Source organism: Styela clava, chromosome 14, assembly GCF_964204865.1.
Source record: "Styela clava chromosome 14, kaStyClav1.hap1.2, whole genome shotgun sequence".
In the NCBI taxonomy this organism is placed as follows: Eukaryota; Metazoa; Chordata; class Ascidiacea; order Stolidobranchia; family Styelidae; genus Styela; species Styela clava.
This window is the reverse complement of record NC_135263.1, coordinates 12,733,483-12,755,350: the sequence shown is the minus strand read 5'-3', so window position 1 is coordinate 12,755,350 and position 21,868 is coordinate 12,733,483. Positions and strand designations below refer to the sequence as shown.

The window sequence follows — 21,868 nt, the reverse complement described above, 5'->3', positions numbered from 1 at the left end:
TGCCGAAGCTTTTATGTTTATGTATAACTTATTGTAACCATTAAAAAGTCAGTAATTAACTTGAAGACTCCGTAGATTAATCGATTCATTCGTGTTCAAATATTGTAACAGGTATTGGAAAATGGGATTGAAGGTGGTTAATATATTGACTTAGCAAACGATATCAATCATTCAATTCACCCTTATCGATGGGAAGATGCTGGATAGAAAGTCTCGAGTTCGGTGTAGAACCACGATAAAAACTACAATCTTGTTATAGAAGTGATGTTCAACTGATTTTGCATTGCCAGAAACAAATTTCCGCAAGTTTCGTGCCTAAAATATATATTGCCTTTATCGTGCTTGGTTTCAACACAAACATACCGAAGCAAATTTTTAAATTTCAATATATACTGTATAAATTTATACTTTACGGCTATATAATAGTATATTATAAACCTAACTACACGTGATCCGCGTTACTGACTTGATAATACCTAATCAATTTCATTCAGACCGGCTCTCACACCCTGTACAAAGGAGGCATTTTGAATTTTGAAGCCGAAATTCCATGATACAACATGAAGGCAATTGTAGCAATAGCCATTATATACGTTGCCAATTGTTTGGTGTTGACTTGTTGTTATAGTTGCTTCTCCCAAATTTAAAAAATGAAATTGATTTCACAAAATACCCAGTCATTTGGTCTAAAAATGTTCGCCCAGAAGAAAAAATCTATGGGGTGGTGAATTGTGATTTGTGAAACATTGCACAATCACAATGAGAAAGACTGCTGTTCATTTAGAGTTTCATAAAGATGCTAAATATGGATATAAAGACATTGGGGATACTGAAGTAGAATTTGCTAGGATCGGACCTTCTACATTTCATGCCAGGAGAGAATTCGGTATGGAAACACTCAAAACTGCTGTAATACAGGAAACTCACGGTGCCGCAGGTTACAATATTGAATCGAACATGGATGAATTGAAATATATGACTCTTGTTTATATTGTTGAACAAGGCACCTATGTAATGATGCTGCGATGTGACATGTTCGGCAAGAAGAAAGTGTATGCAACAGCCCCGATCCTGTTCCGAGTCCAGAAACAATGCTGAAAATTCACAGCAAATGAACTGAAGTTGGTAACTTAAGGACATATAAAGCAAATTGTAGACGTTTAAACCGTTAATGAACGGCCTTATGCGGAAGAAGATATTTATGTAAAACATTATTCTATTTCGGAAGTCTGTACTTACGTTTATGAATATTACGATAGATACATTCGCGAATATCGGTTTGGAATAAAACGCAAATCAGTCAAACATTTGGTCAAAATCATGCGCACACATGTAAAAATAAGATAATTTAAAAATACTCGACACGGATATTTTATTTTATGTATTCATGCACGTGCGAACGATTGAAATCGAATTTATCCATACACGCGCAAACAACATCATATTTTTTCAGTGAGCCTTCATAGAAAAAATATCTCGTCGTGTGAGCTGTGATTTGAAGAAATGCCGAAGATATTAAATACAAACCTACGCACATATGGAATCAATTGGCTACGTGCGCGGGACACTTGATTGGCCATGTATAAATATCTGCTTGACTGCACAATAATATGGTTTGGGTGTTATTTGAAAATTGGGCTGTATTTGCATTGTCTGTGATGTATTAAAATCCCATCACCTTCACCCCAACATGTAAAGTTACTTAAATGAGGACTTTTTTAATTTTTAATACAAGATACAAGGCCGGATGAGAGCAATAAACGAACCAAAATTTATTATTGGACAAACATTTTATTGGAAGGCATATATCATTTGTCGTCGTTATCTGACATTTCGCGCTATACTATGTATGCAATATCAAAGCAACAAATTTATACATTTTATAAAGTACATTAATAAAGTTCTTGCAATAGAATATTGTGAACAGTAAACAATCTTTTTATACGCGTTTTACGTAGCTGGCTTGGGGGCGTTCAATCAATATTCTTCTGAACGTGTATTAAAACCTATACAAGAGAGGTATTTCGACATTAAAAACTTTGTGTTCAAAGATACAGCATGAGGAAATTTGTTGAGTGTTCATTATATATCTTGTCAATTGTTTAGTGTTGATTTGTAGCTACAGTTGTGAACTCCCCGATTTACAAAATGAAGTGGATTTCACTAATTTCACTGGAAATTGGTATGAAAATGTTCTTCCACAAAACGAAATTTACGAAGTAGTGAGTTGCGGAAAATTTCGTTACCAGAGCGAGAAAGATGGCGGATTTTCTATTCATTTGGAATTTCACGAAGATGAGAAATATGGGACTAAAAATATTGGGGCTATTAAAGTAGACTTTGCTAGGATCGGACCATCTACATTTCATGCCAGAAAAGAATTCGGTATGGAAACATTCAAAACTGCTGTATTGCAGGACGCTCACGGTGCCTCAGTTCACAAGATTTATTCGAAAATGGATGAATTGAAATATTTACCATTTGTTCAAATAGTCGAAGAAGGCTCGTATGTAATGCTGCTTCGATGTGATTTGTTTGGCATGAAGGAAGTACATGTAGCAACACCTGACCCTGTTCCCAGTGCAGAAACAATGCTGAAAATTCATAACAAATTAATTGAACTTGATGATGGGTGGAAAAATGTAAAGCAAATGTTAGCAAACTGTTTTATTTAAAAAAAAAAACATTAAGGCATATTCAAGTATTCTTCATATTGAAATCATTTGTGCGTTCTCAACATTTCGGATAAAAATTAATTTACTTATAGTTAGTTTGCAAAGAATTCATAATCATTGTATATCAGTGTTGTTTAATTGAATAAAATCACTAGCATATGCAGAATCTTTACAATAAATTAATTGAAGTCGGTACTGGGAGGCAGATTGTAAAGCTAATTTCGGCGAATGGTTGTATTCAAAAAGGTTCCATTTTTGCATATGCATATTGCATACAGGTTAGTTACATATACAAACTTATTCTGATTGTATAGACAGGACGCTCACGATGCGTCGGTTTACGAGATTGAATCGAGCATGGATTAATTGAAATATATGCCATTTGTTGAAATAGGCTAGTATGTGTGATGCTGCTACAGTGTGATATGTTTGGCATGAAGAAAGCATATGCAGCAACACCTGGCACTGTTTATAGTGCAGAAGCAATGCTGAAAATCCACAACAAATCAATTGAAGCTGGTGGTGGGTGGCAGAATAAAACGCTAATTTTGACGAATTGTTCTATTTACAATAATTTTCTATTTTTCTAAATGTATGTATGGCATATAGGGTTGTTACATATGTATATTCTGACTGTATATGCATATCGCATTACCACGTAACATGTCGTCAATGAGAAATTTGGTAAGACATTACATCAATACTGTTTATATTTAATGCAGGCCTATGTAATACCTAATCACACGTGATCCGCGTTGCGAGCGTGATAATGTTTAATCAATTTTATTCAGAAAGGCTCTTACAACATGTACAACAGCGGTATTCTGATTTTTGAAAGTCGAACATGAGGACATTTGTTGCCGTGCTCGTAATATACGTTTTCAATTGTTTAGTGTTAGCTTGTTGTTATGGTTGTCAACTCCCAGATTTAGAAAATGAAATTGATTTCACAAAATTCCCTGGGATTTGGTATGAAAATGTTCACCCAGAAGAAGAAATCTACAAAGTAGTGAATTGTGAAACATTGCGTTATCACAGTGAGAAAGACGGCTTTTCTATTCATTTAGAACTTCATGAAGATGTTGAATATGGATATAAAAATATTGGTGCTACCAAAGTAGACTTTGCTCGTATCGGTCCATCTACATTTCAGGCCAGGAAAGAGTTAGGTATTGAAAAACTCATAACTGCTGTATTGCAGGAAGCTCAAGGTGCCTCAGATTATAATATTGAATCGAGCATGGATGAATTAAAATATTTACCATTTGTTCAAATAGTTGATGAAGGCTCGTATGTCATGCTGCTACTGTGTGATATGTTTGGCATGAAGAAAGTACGTGCAGCAACACCTGACCCTGTTCCTAGTGCAGAAACAATGCTGAAAATACACAACAAATTAATTGAAGTTGGTGATGGGTGGCAAAATGTGAAACTAATTTTGGCGAATTGTTCTATTTGAAAAAAAAAACTTTAATGCTCATTCAAGTATTTTTCATAATAATATCATTTGTGCATTCTCAACATTTCGTTAAAAAAGCTATATATACCCGTTATTTTGCGAAGAATTCATAATCACGGTATATCATTGTCGTTCATTGAATGAAATCACGAGCATATGCTGAAAATTCATAATAAATTAATTTAAGTTGATAATGGGTGGCAGAATATGAAGCTATTTCGACGAATTGTTCTATTCAAAAAAAAAAATCATTTTTGCATATGCTTATATGGCATATAAGTTAGGTACATACATACATATACAATTCTGAAAATTCATTATGTTAGGTTCTGATCTTCTGGCCCAGTAATCAAATGGATTATCTGTAACCGGTACACTTAAGAAAGTAATTGCCCACTCTTGATTTAGATCGTTAAACATTTTCGCAGACCGCAATCTATTACAAAATACATTTAACAGCTTCATACATTTCACAATGCTATCTATAAAAATAAATTAATTGACAGAAGGAATACTTGTCTTTGATACAGTTTTTTCCACTATAGATTATTGTAAGAATAGTAAGAACAAAGTCAGTGATTTACTTCAACACTCTACTCGGGGATCGGCAACACATGGCCCGCGGAGTGAAATATTCCGGCCCGCGATGCTTCACTGAAATTTAGAGATAAAACAGCGGCTGTGAATTTTAACCATAATTTAATTCTATAATCGACACACGAAGAGCAAGTTATTGGGCACGAAGTGGACTTATGGATAGTTTTGTTATTATGTTATTTTGTTGTTGTTCTTCATTAATTATTCTTCTTCCTATCGTTATGAAAAAAATCGATTTTCTCTCTTTTTTACTGAATCAATCACTTTAGAATTTTCAGTGATTAAGGATTGTATTTTTCACGAGGCTATTACTTCTATTTATTCAAAAAATATTTGATGAGTTCTATGGTATTCAATTTTTGTGTGCTAAGACGTCACCAAAATAGCGCACCTTGTGCGGCCCGCCAAGATTTGCAGCCCTCAATTTTGGCCCGCGAGCGACAAAAGGTTGCCGACCCTGCTCTGTATGAATCGTTGATTTCAACACGTCTACATACCACAGCAAATTTTGCAATATCAATACTGTTTATATTTAAGCTGCACGGCCTATAGGTAATAGTATATTATAAACAGGTACTTAATTACATGGGATCTGCGTTGCGGGAGTGATAATGTTTAATCGATTTCATTCAGAAAGGCTCTTGCAACCTGTAGAATAGAGGTATTCTGATTTTCGAAAGTCGAACATGAAGACATTTGTTACAGTGACCGCAATATATGTTACCAAATGTTTGGCGTTGACTTGTTGTTATAGTTGTCAACTACCAAATTTAGAAAATGAAAATAAAAATTCCATGGGAATTGGTATGAAAATATTTACCCAGAAGAAGAAATCAATAAAGTGGTGAATTGTGAAACATTGCGTTATTACAGTGAGAAAGACGGCTTTTAAGTTTATTTGGAACCTCATGTAGATGATGAATATGTATATAAAAATATTGGGGCTAATAAAGTAAACTTTGCTCGGATCGGACCATCTATATTTTTTATGCCGAAAGAACTTGGTATGAAAACTCTCGAAACTGCTGCGATACAAAACGCTCACGGTGTCGCAGTTTACAAGATTGAATCGAACATTGATGAATTCAAATATAGGCCCTTTGTTTATATTGTTGACATGGACTCCTATGTAATGATACTGCGATGTGACGTGTTCGGTACGAAGAAAGTGTATGCAGCAACACCTGACCCTGTTCCTAATCCAGAAACAATGCTGAAAATTCAACAACAAATTATCGATGTTGGTAAAGTGTAAAGCTAATGTTAGCGAGCTGTTCTGTTTGAAAAACAATACATGTTTACTTATTGGACACGAAGTGGACATAACGATCGTTTCAAAATTTTGTTGTTATTGTTATTGTTATTTGTCTCCGTCTCCATTTTTAAAAAATCGCTTTTCTCTTCGAATACTGGACCAATTGCTTTGAAATTTTCAGTGGTTAAAGATAAAATTTTTCTCCAGAAGGTTATTACTTTTTTTTCGCTATGACGTCATCAAAATTATTGCCATTGGCTACGTGTCCATATATTTGAGCATGGCTCTCTTGTTTATTCTATCAAAATCATTGGTGTATTCTTACTTCTCAGAAAATAATAACCCCTTCTCAGAATTAGATTGAACTGAATAAATGTAATCACGAGCATATTTTTTCCGTTAATTCACTTATGTATTTTAAGGAGAAATCGCGATCAAAATTAAGTTTATTTAAGTGGTACAATCGATTTGTTTCTAACCATGCTTCATTTTTCCCAAGTTATGGTTTTTACTAATTTCGAACTCAACGTTTTCATAATTTGTCAAAAGAGCAATGCTACAGAATCTATTTTGAAACACAAAAATTTTAACTTGATAAGTGCATGCATACATAAGGCGAGAAATAAAGCGCATCTCCATGAGTACTCCAAGCAGTAACACAAGATGTTACTCATACAAACAAATAGTTTCATTCACTCCCTCAGTAAAATACTCATTTGTTCCATTTCAATAGAGCATTGCTCGTCCTTGTTTATCTCTTATTTGTGAGAAGTTTTCGAAAGAATTAGTGGCTATTTTAATAACTTCGCTAACATAAGGATTAGTATTAAAATTAATTATTTCGCCTGAATTGGATATTCTGATAATTATATGTTAGAAAGCTTGAACACAAATGTAAATTAGGAGTCATATTTGATAATATCAAAGATATTAGAATATTCCTGTGAGTCATTTCAAATCTGTTGTTGTTTTAGTAGAGGCCAATTGTACATTACAAGTACATTAGGCGGTTTGTAACTCTCAGCCAATTTACCGAAACTATAAGTGTCAACGTATGCAATAGAATTTTTTTGTGAATCAACTCAAACAAGTCTGTCGCTTGTTTCTATCAATGACCAAAAGGCATTCTATTCAATAACGTAGATAATGTCGCTATTATTAGTAACACATTTTAATTATATATTACTAATGTAACATAATAGCTTAATATATGTTATATTTTAAGTCAGTTGCTTGCATTGTAATTCTAATGAATATCAGACACACGAAATGACACTATGAAATCGTGTTATTAGTTGTGAATGTACATCACTTGATATGCTAGAACATATTAGTAGGTTGTATAATCATTCCCAGCAGGCTGTATATGCACAATTGCTTGACGTATACATGAATATAGGTTGGTTCAAGCATATTGTGGCTGTATATGCAGAGAGCAACGTGAGCGCCATAAGACACTCCAAGCAACTTTTCAACCACAAGACTTCTCTTGACAGATTATAAATTGAAACATGAGAAGACAAGATAAAAAGTGAGATAGGTCACTCCATCGTGGTAAATCCTACAGATCGTTCATACGGATCGTGATGAATTTCTACACCTTCAGCGTATCAACGTATTCAGTTCAGTGTATACAGCTAAGCGTCTGAAACATTTTACTGTTATTAATGAAGCTAATCAATATGCCATATTAATCTTGAAACCATTTCAGCGGAAAGTCTTTAAGGAGAGGACACTCGGGGATACAACATGCTGAGTTTTTCTATCAGTGATAATTCTATATGTCATAAATTATTGTACACGTTAGTGGACCTAGGGATCGTTTTAATATTATGTTGTTGTTGTTCTCGTTTTTTGACACGTTATGAAAAAGTCGCTTTTCTCTTTGATTACTGGACCAATTGCTTTGAAATTTTTAGTAGTTAAAGATTGTTTTTTTTTCGCCAGAAGGCTATTACCTTAATTATTTTTCATTGGACACGGAAGGGATCTATGAATCGTTTTAGTTTTCTTGGACACCTAGTGGAAAACCTAAAAAGGCGCTTGTATGCTGGCACTCTTCTTGTTGTTCTTTTGATCACGTGCTCATCGAACGTCGGTGGTGTGTAACGAAGTTCTTGCTTTCTTAAAGCGCCGTAGGTACCGGTAGCGTCAAAGGTAAGAACTGCTTTTCTCTGATTAACGTGTCCATATATTTGAGCGTTGCTCTTTTGTTTGATGTTGTTTTGCTGTCACTACTGTGAACTTCGATGCAATTATACAGAACTCATCGAGACTTGGTATGAAACTGTGCATCCCAAAGAGGAAATATACAAAGTTGTGAGTGGCGAAATATTACGATACTATACCGTGGTAAAAACAGCAGTTGCTCTGTTGAATGGAGTTTTCGGAAGAATGCGAAATCTCGAAATAAAATCTTTGCAACTTCGAAGGTATCTTTCACTTGAATTGGACTTTGGTATAGAAAGGTCACCGTCCATACGCGTGGATGATCTTTAGAAAAACATATAATATCGATTATATTTATTTCCACAACTCTTACTACACAAAAAATGGATTCTCCTATAGAACAATTTACAACAATGTCAGTTTCGAAGCAAAATAAATGTATTCTACACAAATTTACGCCATTGAGTCATCACAACGTCATTATGATTGATTGACTTTTACATCTATACCGGGGGTATGCAGCAGACGGCCCGCGGGCCACGATCCGACAAGGCAAACCATATCCCTTGTCAACAATCAGATTTTTCCCGATATAACATAAAATTCCAACTCAAATGTTTACGTTTAGAAAGGCGGTCACATCGGTAAAAATACATAATGATTTTTGCTCTTGTCGCTGCTATAAAATCTTTAGCCGTTTTGTCCGATGCCTCTAATGTAAAGCGATAGCCGCATTCTCCCCTCTTGCCTTTCCCGCAGCGCTCTGGTTGTCGCTAGTTTTTTCAATTCGTTGTGTTCATGAAAAAAAAATGAATTCTTTTGTGTGGCCCAGCCAGCTTTCTGAAGTTGGTTGGTTATATGGCCGACAAAAAAGTCATCCTATACTATTAACACAGCTTCTGAAAGCTTCTTCACCTATTCAAAAAGCACATAATTTAACAATATTTTTTTAATGAATTCGATATGAACGAGTCTTTCAATTGTTCCCATCAAGGGCATCAAGATATTTTATTTGATAAAGTAAATAACATCAGCAAATTCATACCACAGAACAACTTCCATATTACCAGCTTTACAAGAGTAATTCAGTTATATTGAAATCGAAATAACCCGTCGCCTGCGCTGTTATTTTAATGAATATAAATATGATATATATCAAATACCCGGTGTACGTAAATATATGAAATAGACTGGCTGTGTATGTATAGCACTTGAATGGTCATGTATGCATACTTGGTTAAGGGAAATTGCATAAAGGTTAGTTGCATATGCATATGTTGACTATGTATGCGCATATCACATTAACGACTCCACTCAATAAGTAAAGTAGGTAAGCAAATTAAAACTACTAAAATGAGCAAGATTTGCATTTGCCAATACAATATTCTACAGGGTAAACTGTTTATAGGTATCGCATATATCATGAATGAATTCAACAAGATTCTAAATACTGCATCCACATTGTGCAATACCAATGCAACAGCTGTATATATTCTTTACAGTACGATCTATGCAAGTATATATCATAAACAGTGAACTCTCATCACACGTGATTTCCGTTGCTGTCTCAAAAAAGCCTCATCAATTTTCTTCTGAACGTCTTTTAATACATCCTATACGAGAAAGGTATTTCGATATTCGAAGGTCGGTATTGGAGGATACAACATGCGGAAATTTGTTCCAGTAGGCATTATATATCTTGCCAATTGTTTGTTGTTGGCTTGTTGCGACAGTTGTGAACTTCAAAATTTATGAAATGAAATCGATTTCACGGTGTTCACTGTGCAGTGGTAAGAAAATGTTCATTCAGACAAAGAAATCTACAAAGTAGTGAATTGTACGGGGCTACGTACGCTCTACGTGTATGCAGCAAAGCGTCTAAAGCATTTCAATGTTATTAGTAAAGCTAATCAATATTCCATATTGCCCTAGAAACCATTTTAGCAGAAAGTCTTTAGGAAGAGGACACTCGAGGATACAACATGCTGAGGTTTCTAGCAATGATCATTTTATATGTCGGAAAATATTGGATGTTGTCTTGCTGCCACTGCTGTGAACTTCCAAAACTAGAAAAAGAAATCGATTATCCCGAAGAGACAATATACAAAGTTGTGAGTTGCGAAACATTACAATACCAGAGTGGGGCAAACGGCAGTTTCTCTGCTAAATGGAGTTTTCAAAAGATTGAAAAATCTCAAAATAAAAGCCTTGGAATTTCCAATGCATATTTTGCTCGAATTGCACCATCCACTTTTCTCGCTACAAATGAGATTGGTATGAAAAAAATAGAAAATGCTATATTACAGGACGTTAACGATGCCACTGCACATAAAATTGAATCGGAAATGAATGCACCAAAATATATGCCAATTGTTCATATTGTTGAAAAAAACGCATACGTAATGGTTTTGATGTGTGACTTGTTCGGAATGAAAAAAGTGTATGTAGCGACGTCGGACCCTCTCCCAAAAACAAAAACATTGCTGAAAATCCACAACAAATTAGTAGAAGTTGGAAATGGATGGGCAAATGTGAAACTCAATTTAGCAAAGTGTTCTCAATAATAAAAAGACAATGCCAATGATTTATTTCTTCCTATTCAGTTTGCTTTCATAATAAATTCTCTAAAGAGATATTCTATACTAAAAATTGTATTGTTGTAAATTGTTCTACATGAGAATCAATTTTTTGTGTAGTAAAAATTGTGGAAATAAATATAATCGAGACTATATGTTTGCCTGAAAATCATCCACGCGTATAGGGAAGTTGTGATGACTCAATAGTGTTATTTGTGTAGATCAAATTTATCTTGCTCCAAAACTGGTTTTTATTTATTTTTTTGAATAGCATGTTTAAAAAAAATCTATCCAATCGATATTTGAAAATACCAATTACACAGAATTCTTTTTGAACATATAACTTGAAACTACACTATAAATCAGCATCAAATCAATTAACCTCCAGAGTCATTATAGCTCTAATTACACCTGCGGAATCATTATCCGCCTATCTCCTCTGATGCGCATTGGTGAACGAGATTGTTTATCATTGTTGTCGTGAAATGAAATTATATTTGATGAACGTAAAACATATATTAACTCTGTTTAATTCTGAAGCATTATTGAGCAAAATTTTTCTTACTTAACAGACAAGATGCGAATTAGATTTGCTTTTATTTTTAAATGCAAAGTCGAGTTTGAGGGTATTGGTAATCTATTTGAAAATATTTACTCAAATTCATAGAAAAATGACTAAGCGTACAAAGCGTTGTAGATATATCAAACCCATATTGAAGTTATCAGCATAAATAATCAAAGGTTCGAGAACGACGAATATTTATCATAATTGTCTGACTTTTATATCTTCTATACCAGATCTTCTAAATATCTCCCGTACTTCTTCTTCTATGCCCTCAGACTTTTCCCCATCAAATATGAAAAAATAAGAATCCGAAAGATTATTTTTAAAAGGCGGTCAGATCGCATCGTTAATATACGTGATGATTTTTGCTCTCGTCGCTGCCTTAAATCTTTCCCAATTGATCGGTGTTTTTAATACTGGTAGGCAATGAGATAGCAGCATTCTCTTCTCTCGCCGTTTCCGCGACGCACTGGCTGCCCAGTTGGCTAAAGTTGATTATATGTCCGACATAAATGTTGCACACCCCCTCTTCTAAACTAGTATACACTAACACAGTGTTAGATGCTGATCACAAAACACAGTATTTAATAATAAATTTTTAAAGAATTTAAAATGAACAAATCTTTCAATTGTTCTCGTTGGAGGCCCAAAGATATTTTATTTAATAAAGTAAAGCATATCACCAAATTTATACATCAGACTATATCGCCATATTACCAGTTTCGCAAGAGAAATTTATTTGAATTGAAGTCGGAATAACCCGTCGAATGCGCTGTAATTTTAATGAATACATATATAATATCAAATATCCGGTGTAAGTACATATGAAATCGATTGGCTGTGTATGTATTGCACTTGAAGGAGAATGTATAATTATTATTTGGTTGAGAGTACATGCATAAAGGTTATTTGCAAATGCATATCTAGGCTGTATTGCATATCACATCAAATACCCCACTCGATCAGTAAAGTTAGTTCCCTTTCGTTAGATAATGTGGGTCACAAACCTAACCTACCTTATTCTAGCCTAAGATAATCACAATTTATAGAAACATATCAAAAATGATTGCTGGGGAGATAAAAATAAATAGCACCCGATTACTAACTGCAGAAAGAAAAGCCAAGATACGAATCAAATTGAGAGTAATAAAATAGGCAAAGATTCGCATTTGACAAAATAATATTCTACAGGGTATACAGTTTGTATGTATCGCATGTATCATGAATGAATTCAACACGATACTATATACTGCATCCACATTGTGCAATATTAATGCAATAGCTGTATACATTCTTTACATTACGTTATATGCAAGTATATATCATAAACAGAGAACTCTCATCACACGTGATTTCCGTTGCTGTCTCAAAAAAGCCTCATCAATTTTCTTCTGAAGGTCTCTTAAAACCTATACAAGGTAGGTATTTCGACATTCGAAAGTCGGTATTGGAAGATACAACATGCGGAAATTTGTTTCAGTAGGCATTATATATGTTGCCAACTGTTTGGTGTTGGCTTGTTGCCACAGTTGTGAACTTCCAAATTTGGAAAACGAAATCGATTTCACGATGTTCACTGGGCAATGGTATGAAAATGTTCATTCAGAAGAAGAAATCTACAAAGTAGTGAGTTGTGAAACATTGAATTTCCGTAGTGAGAAAGATGGCGACTTTTCTATTGATTTGGAATTTCAAAATGATGCTGGAGATGGACCCAAAAATATTGGTTCTACACAAGTAAAATTCGCTCGGATCGGACCAGCTACGTTTCGTACCGAGAAAGTACTTGGTGTGAATAGATATAAAACTGCTGTGCTTCAGGACGTTCACGGAGCTGCGGTTTACAAGATTGAATCAGGGATGGATGCTTTTAAATATATGCCATTTGTTGTTATCGCTGAAGTGAATTCGTATCTTATAAAGTTGCGATGTGACTTGTTTGGAAATAAGACAATTTATGTAGGAACGCCCGGACCAGTTCTCAGTCCAGAAACAATGTTGAAAATCCATAACAAATTAAACGAAGTTGGAGGTGGATGGGAAAAAGTGAAACTCGTTTTAGCAAATTGTTCTATATAATCAGCAATACTAAACTGCATATTCAAGAGTTCTTCATAATAAAGTCATTACATGAATATATTCAACATTCGTGTATTTTTAACTTTTCAGAGACCAGGAGTGATTCTGCGATGATTTTAGATAATTATACTTGATTACTAGCTGTAAAATCATATGTGATCAAGTTGGTGAGCAGGCTAACAAAACTTTACCATTGAAAAAACCACGCTTCTGCAAAATCTCCGATGCCCTTGATATCGATTAAATCATCACAACATTGGTCTAAACCAGCTATTTTTGACCTTTTGATAAAATTGTGTTCAGTGCAAAAAGCTATAGAACTACAAAAAAATTCCTGTTTATCTTTTTCAAGAAAAAATTATGAAATTATAAATTATCAATCACCGACAGTAAAATCAAAATGTACAATCCTCACAATCGCAAAATCCTTCCGGCTAAAATCCTACTTTATATATTATTGATATATCTTATGAGAAGCGTTGACTAGACTAGTTAATATGGTATCAACCAGTGTCAAACATTCTTATTTTTTGCTATGATATTTGTTTCATGATTGCCGTTTGGAGGCCAGAGAAATTAGCATGATTGCACTTTATGTTGCTGCTCAAAAAATATACTTGCCGAAAATAATTGATCTTATCTAAACTACCTAAAAATTCTTGTTTTCTGTTTCAAACCCATGCCCGAATCTTGCCCGACTTCCAAGGATGACGAAGTAATACTCTCGAAACGTAATTTATTGGACACTGGCATCAGAGAACTTTTCATATTCAATAACAAAAATCTAGTTTGTTAGGTTTATTCCAATCACCGAATAACAGTTACTCAGATGCGATTTATTACCGGTCGATGAACATTGAAAAATCATTTGATACAAATTTTTCACAGTCTCCGATAAACATAGACTTTTGACATCATTGAATTTCCTGTTTCCCGGCATTCTACTGCATAATGAGTCATTTCTTTCACTTCAATTTTGGCAATCATTCCAGCTTTCTCTAGTTTATCTATTTCGTTTTCAAGCGCATTTCTGAACTCGGTTGCCTGGGGAGTTGCCCGACAATTGAAAATTGCCACGCCTCCTTGTCTTAAAGTGTGAATGATTGGCTGATACAAAAATGTGAACAAAAAAGTTAACATTTATTAAAGTATGACATAGGAAAATTGGGACTGAAGAATTTTTTTTTAAGATTTAAGCATCTGTTTTATCTCAAACAGATTCAAACAGAATGTCTCACAGAGAATGTATTAGAGAGCCGCTTTGTGAATATTGTTTTGTTGTTACCTCATGTGAACAAATCATATTACTAATTTGAAAAATCAGTTTTAGTTTGCCATTGATGAAACAACCTCTTCAGCACGAGCTTGAAATATGTATTGGTTAGATACATATTAATTTAATAATAAAAAAATCGTATCATAAATAAATAAAAATATTTCCCGGCTTATTAAACCAAACAAAAATTACGCCTCAATGTCCCTCGGATAATGCTGTAAACCGCCATTTATTACTTACCGCAACACACCCAGGTGCTAAATGATGAGGACCAAATGATCCAGCACCTACCGCCGCATCGTACAGTCCATCAGCCACTGGAATTGGTTTATTTGGATAAATCCCCATCTCTATGTGATTCCTATTGAAACACAATATGACAAGTAAAAAAACGAGATCGCATAGGCTAGTTTGACAATATAAAAAATATTCTACGTCTAACGAAAACGTCATATAAAATGTATACAACAATGAAACTGAACAAATTGTAAATTTTGTCTCCTCTAATGGGCATCATATTTATCTTTGATCATATTTACAGGGTTGTCCATGGGATTGGGATTCTCATGGGAAACGTCCCATGCAATTGGATGAGATGGCCCAGCACACATTTGTATTTCCCATGAGACACGAAAACCGTATGATTTTCGGGGTAATGATGGTGAAACATTTCGTTATGGACTTCGTGTCTATATAATTGAGCATAGCTCTCTTGTTAGCTATAAAAGGCAAAATATATTCAGCATTAACAATATACTTTGTGAAGGCGCTGATGGTCACATGTATAATAGTTATGACTATAAAGTTACCAAATTTCGTAAGTTTTGCTGTTTTGCATGTCTCTTCGTAAATATAGTCCTATTTAGTGAACGCTAAACATAAATTTAACATTTTCGATTGAATTTTATTCCAATGGGAATCCTATGTGATGGGATGGGAATGGGACAGAAAAATATGTGCCATGGACAAGCCTCCATATTTACTATGGAATTATTTAATATATTTGATGAACAAATGTATATATATATCAGTTTAGACAATCAATGAAATGCCAATGTATATATATATATATATATATAGGTTATATATATATATAGGCTATATATATAGTTCTTCTTCCTCTTATGGCTTTCGAGATATATCTTAAATCGAATAACTTGTTGGTCTTCCGTTTAAACAAGACATGTCGATTTTAATCTATTTTTGTTTAAAAAAAACAGCATGATTTCTATTTTTGCAGGATTTTTGTAACTACCTGTATAAACTTTTTCCCTTTGCTATTTCCAGCATCGCACCATTGAAATCTATTGCGTCCATAATTCCTTTGTAACCGAGCTTTTTCAAAACTTCACCGCACTTTCCTGTGCCGATATAAATCACCATATTTGGTGGGTGAAAGAAATCAATTAAATAACACATTTTTTCATATCTAGATGCATTTATAAAACTAAATATTTCGGTCTAAATCTTGCGCGTCATAAAGCTATATCATTGCATAGAGAAAAGTAAAAATTAATGTCGAAAATTTTTTAGCGTTCGAATTTATAAACTGATTGACATTGCACGACAGCACATTGGATTCAGGCTGGTAAGTTGAAAATTGTTCAGACAACTTCGTCAAGCATTTTGTGCCAGATTCAGGCCTATATATTCAGAATTGAAGACGTATTTTGGGGTTGTAACACGAAACGTGCAGAAAGCACTGAACCCATTTAAGATCTATTCAGAATGACGAAAATACCTTTCATTTTAAAGCCAAACCAAGCTACAAACGTTCATTTTTATATGATATATTTGAAAATTCTCAATTTACCTGCCGCAACATCCAAAACGTTTGTTGATGGAGTGTTATCGATATATTTTAATAATTCTGTCGCCAGATTCTGTGGACTTTCATATTTCAGGGTATCGACGTCACTGTCATATTTCTGCGCCCATTCAGTATAGCGCTGGAATAGAAGAAATAACGTTTTCGTTTCGTTGTCATCACTGTCCCACAAAAATTCGTTTAACAATTGTTTAATATAATAAGAACTAACCTCGTCAGCCTGTTGTTGCGAATTTGAATAAGCGACACCTCCAACATTATCCCATGCTTTCGATTCCGTTTTTGACATCTTCTATATACAATTAAACCTCTTATACATTAATCCGATAATATCTGCTACATTAATAGGTAATTCAACGATCGTTAGCTATTTTTTTTTTTCAAATGATTTGGCCGTTTTATCTTTTTCTCTTTATTGCGAACGACATTATATAGATATATTAGTTTAGTTTGTTTGTAACCTTCATTAGACTCCATCAATTTTTGTATTTGTTGTATTTCTAAAAAATTGCATTTGCTGTAAGTATTTTTGTGTTAGTGTTTGCGTTGTCTGGTTTTTAGTTGTATATTTCGCCAAATTTGTCTTTTCTATAATTTTTTTGTATTTTTATTCCGCTTTCCTCGCATTTTTATTAGTAATTATTCCGAGATAGTTACAAATTCTTAGTTTTACTTTGCGTAATAACCTTAAATATGTCTAATGTCGCAACTACTGCATTTGCATCGATTGAGACACATTCTATATTCCAGGGGTGGCCAACCTGCTTTCAGCCGCGATCGACTAAACTCTTCAAAATAAATCGCCATCGACTCCTCCGTAATAAGGCATGCAGAAAATTTCACCGCTGCCAATAAGAAACATTTTTGGGCACAATATCATTGAAATCAACACAAAATTGTATTTTTTATGTTCCGTTTAGGATGTTGATTTGATTATTTATTTGTACCGGAGTAAATTTTTCTATATTTATTTAAGATTTATTTAAATAATACAATTCAAGGGCTTGCCTAATTTTGAGTGGTAATTTTTGAAAATTCTTCAAGAAAACTTTCATGTAGTATTATTCAAACAGAGAAAAATAAATATTCTCAAACCATGAATGTTACATGACTGCTCAAAATTCAGTATCTGATTTACCACTGCTATCACTGCGATTAAAATTATCACACTGCTCTTGGAGTGAGACAATAACTCTCATATACTGCGGAAGTAGTGCAGAGAATTAATATATGCAGAATCATGAAAATGTTAATGGCGAAAATATTTTGTTGTACTATATATATTGTATTTTATATGTTATACTGATATACTGACAGAAAATTCGCATGGCAAATTCGTGGTAAAATTAAGAACTCCAAATATTACCTGTGAAAAAGGAAAGTGATATCACTTCAGGAATTTCTTTATGTTTCCCTTAACTTCTGACAGTTTGAAAAAGCTTGTTAGGAAAAGTCTATCGACTTCTTTGAGCAAACTTGCATTGTTGGCTTGGAGTCGAGAACATATAACGCCTTATATATTCAGATATTAGAAAAAGTGTGGCATATTACATCACCTATCGGTGGATATCGAATAATAAATACAGGGTGATCTAAAAAACGGAACTCATACAACATGTTCCAAATGGATTGTGTTCCGTTTTTTGGGGTCAACCTATATATGTGTGGTACCGAACTACACCCATTACTGATTGCAATGTGATAAAGATCATGTTGCAGTGTTGAATATTGTGAGAAAAAAGTTCAGGAATTTTGTAAAAATTTGCGGCACACTCTTAAGGCCTGGCGGCACGGCACACTAGTGTGCCGGGGCACACAGTTTGAGGAACCCTGGTCTAGACACGCGATATTCGGCACTGCATTTATAAACCTGGGCCGCGGAAAAACTTGCATTTGTTACTTAATAATGTACTTAATCGGGCATGCTCAAATTCAAATCTGTATGTGTACATTGTATTTTTCACATGAAAAGTACTGTATTCTTCCTGTTGTAAAACACACAACTGTTTCGAGGCAATTTTAGGGAGTATTTCAATAAAAGTCACTCAACATAAGAGGCTATCGACTGCTCGAGACCTGGCGATGACGTGTTAGCCACCCTTGCTATATTCTATATATTTTATCCCTCATTCATGTTACTTTTTATGATAACCTGTGTCAGCGCTGTAGGTGTCGCAGCGTGAAGACCTATTTAGATCCCTCGCGACTACGGTCAGACAAAAAAAATAATTAGTACTGTAAATTTATTTATTCATTGCAACTGTTTTATTTCAACTTGTTTTTGTGATGACAAATAAACCATTGATTAATAAGCATTTTCAAATTTTCAATGTAAATACTATGTATAGCTTACCGTCCCATTAAATGAAAGTCCAAAATATCTTCTAAAATAATCTGATAATCAATCATCTCAATATTTACTTCGATTAATTAAGGCTATTCTAATCTATTTATTAATTATCAAACTGAAAACTTAATACAACCAAATAGTCTTAAATACTGAGAATAACTAAACAGATAAAAAATTATACTAATCTGAGGAAAACAATCTAACTCAACAAAGTAAATGGGAGTAAATAAATAGCATTGTGCATTCTCAACATTTCTCGAAAAAAAAACTTAACTAGTTAGTTTGCATAGAATTCATAATCACGGTATACCATTGTCGTTTGATTGAATAAAATCACGAGCATATGCTGAAAATTCACAATAAATAAGTTAAAGTTGGTAATGGGTGGCAGAATATGATGCTAATTTCGACGAACTGTTATATTCAAAAAAATATATATATATATTTCTGCATATGCATATATGGATAGGTACGTATACCCCTAATATAAAACGTTAAACATTTTCGCAGACCGCAATCTATTACAATATATATATATATATATATATAGATATATATAAACTTCATATATATATATTTCACAATGCTATCTCTAAAAATGAACGAACACTTGTTTATAATACAGTTTCTTTTCCACTATAAAATATTGTGAGAATAGTAAGAAAAAGCCAATGATTTACTTCAACACTCGATATGAATCGTTAAATTAGACCTTTTCGATAGTAAGATCCTAGAATTAAAGCTTCGATAAATACTACAATCTTGTTAGGCAAGTAATAATCATATTCTCCCTTTCCAATAACAAATTTCCGTAAGTCATGCCTATAAAATGCGTTGAATACAAATTGATTGGTTTCAACACCTACACACCACAGCCAATTTCGCAATATCAACACTGTTTATACTTAAACTGAACAGCCTATGCAATACCTAATTACACGTGATCCGCGTTGCGAGCGTGATAATGTTAATCAATTTCATTTGGAAAGACTCTAACAGCGTGTACAACAGCGGAAATGCTGCGCAATGTTGAAAATTCAAAACAGATCAATTGAAGTTGGTGATGGGTGGCAAAATGTTATGCTAATTTTGGCGAATTGTTCTATTTAACAAACATTATGACATATTCAAGTATTCTTCAAATTAAAATTATTTGTACATTCTCAACATTTCGGTAAAGCTACCTTTTCTTAGAGTTAGTTTGCAAAGAATTTTTTAATCGTGTTTTATCAGTGTTGTTTAATTTAATAAAATCAATAGCATATGCTGAAAATTCACAATAATTAAAGTTGGTGAGGCAGAATGTGAAGCTAATTTCTGCAAATTGTTTTATTCAAAACATTGTCCATTTTTGCATATACATAGATATATAACATATAAGATAGTTATATACATATACTCATTGTACATGCATATCACATTATCAAGTTACATGTCGTCCATGAGAAATTTAGTAAGACATTACATCACAACTTGAATAAGTCAAACTCCAACGACGTTGAGTTAGAACGTAGGCACTTTAAGAGGCAACGTGAGCTTCTCCGGTACTCGGGCAACCTTGTAAATTAAAGTAACTACCACCAAAAATCTGATTTCAAAACTTTTGATGACAATTATTGAAATAAAATATGAAAAGCCCAGGAAAAAGCCCAGAAAAAATCGGAAACTGTAAAGTTACAGAATCACAGCTAAGGGGTCGTGTCTTTGGAGGCGTCCCGCTTCGAAGTCAAAAAAATATGGTAACCCTACTTTAAAGGAACACGGATATTTTTCCGCCTGCATAAAACAATGATCTTATGTTCTTAAAACAATGAGATCGCGATATTCCCACGGAATCTATGCTATTTCATTCTATTTTGCTATATATTTGCAAAACATTTGACCTTAATTACTGCGACGGTGGTATAAACCGGAAATAATACTAATATTGCTCAACCAAAATTTCTCCTATCAAAAACCAAACGAACTAGTTTCTGTAATTATATACAAGAAAGCAACGCTCAAATATATGGACACGTTAGTCAGAGCGAAGCAGACCTAACCTTTGACGCACCTTTGTCCAGAAATGATCTTCTTGTTGGAAGCGAATTAATCAAATAAGCTTTTATATAACTTTTTATTATATATTCAGTACATTTACATCGTTAATGAATAACCAATAAAAACTATACCTTCGAAAGATTTTCAACAATAACATCAGAAATAAAAGATCAACGCTCATACACAAAAAAAGTATTTCGAGTATTGCGGCAGAGCCGTTACTGGGCGCCGAAAATATCGACGGCCCAACGGTGTCGTGATATTGAAAAAAAAAATGGTGCAGACCTGTGGAAAACAACCGAACAAGCTCCCGCAAAAACAACAACAACAGGTCCACTTCTTGTGAAATACACATTTAGCAATTCTAACATCTGTCCATTTTATGGCTATGAAAGGACATATAGGATGAGCCAAAGTATCAGCTAAGCTGCGGAGGTCGCGTAATGCAGTTCGGGAACTGAACTTCAGTATGCCTGAAATTAAGGTCTGTTACGGGCCAACTTGAACTTGTGTTTTATGGTTCGATCAAATTGAAAGAAACGCCCAGGAATCCAAAAAGTTATTTGTTCATAAATAGGTTGAGTATAAATAGGTTTAAGTTAAATCTATATTTCAATTCAAATTTATATCATCGCATTACTCGGTATAGAAAATTATAGTCCCATGTATAACGACTTGATCCCGTGTCTGTAAAAACAAAGACAGACGGCCTGAGAAGCTTAAATTTAACATTATTCGCTGTATCTGTACATAATATAGATTGCCAATTTATATAAACATTGTATGTAAAGTAATGGTTTTCTAAATCGTAGGCTATATATATAGATGTAGGTTGAATTGAGTTGAGGGTGAATGCTTGAGTGCAGCAAAAGATAGCTCTTTACCATTTCTCAGATTTTGAACCGACCTATATTGTATGATGATATTGCGCAAGTAACAAGAAATATTTCATTGTATAAGGAGATATACTGATCAAACTTAGCAAACACAAAGCCAATC

At 33.9% G+C, this 21,868-nt stretch overlaps 1 protein-coding gene across 3 annotated transcripts; it reads right to left on the bottom strand.

Moving 5' to 3' along the window:
• Positions 1–14,094: 14,094 nt before the first annotated feature.
• LOC120341507 (methyltransferase-like protein 27) lies at positions 14,095–18,947 on the bottom strand. Of its 3 annotated transcripts, none has more exons than XM_078119858.1 (6): positions 18,833–18,947; positions 16,691–16,771; positions 16,466–16,600; positions 15,907–16,019; positions 14,892–15,012; positions 14,095–14,482 (listed from the first exon to the last, which is right to left on the bottom strand). In XM_078119858.1, the coding sequence occupies exons 2-6, from the start codon at positions 16,766–16,768 to the stop codon at positions 14,258–14,260; spliced, it is 672 nt and encodes a 223-aa protein (XP_077975984.1). In that variant the 5' UTR covers positions 16,769–16,771; positions 18,833–18,947; the 3' UTR covers positions 14,095–14,257. The 3 variants fall into 3 exon arrangements, with proteins under 3 accessions (XP_077975984.1, XP_077975986.1, XP_077975985.1); XM_078119860.1 differs by having other exon boundaries at positions 14,095–14,462; XM_078119859.1 differs by having other exon boundaries at positions 16,691–16,768; positions 18,833–18,920.
• Positions 18,948–21,868: the final 2,921 nt, after the last annotated feature.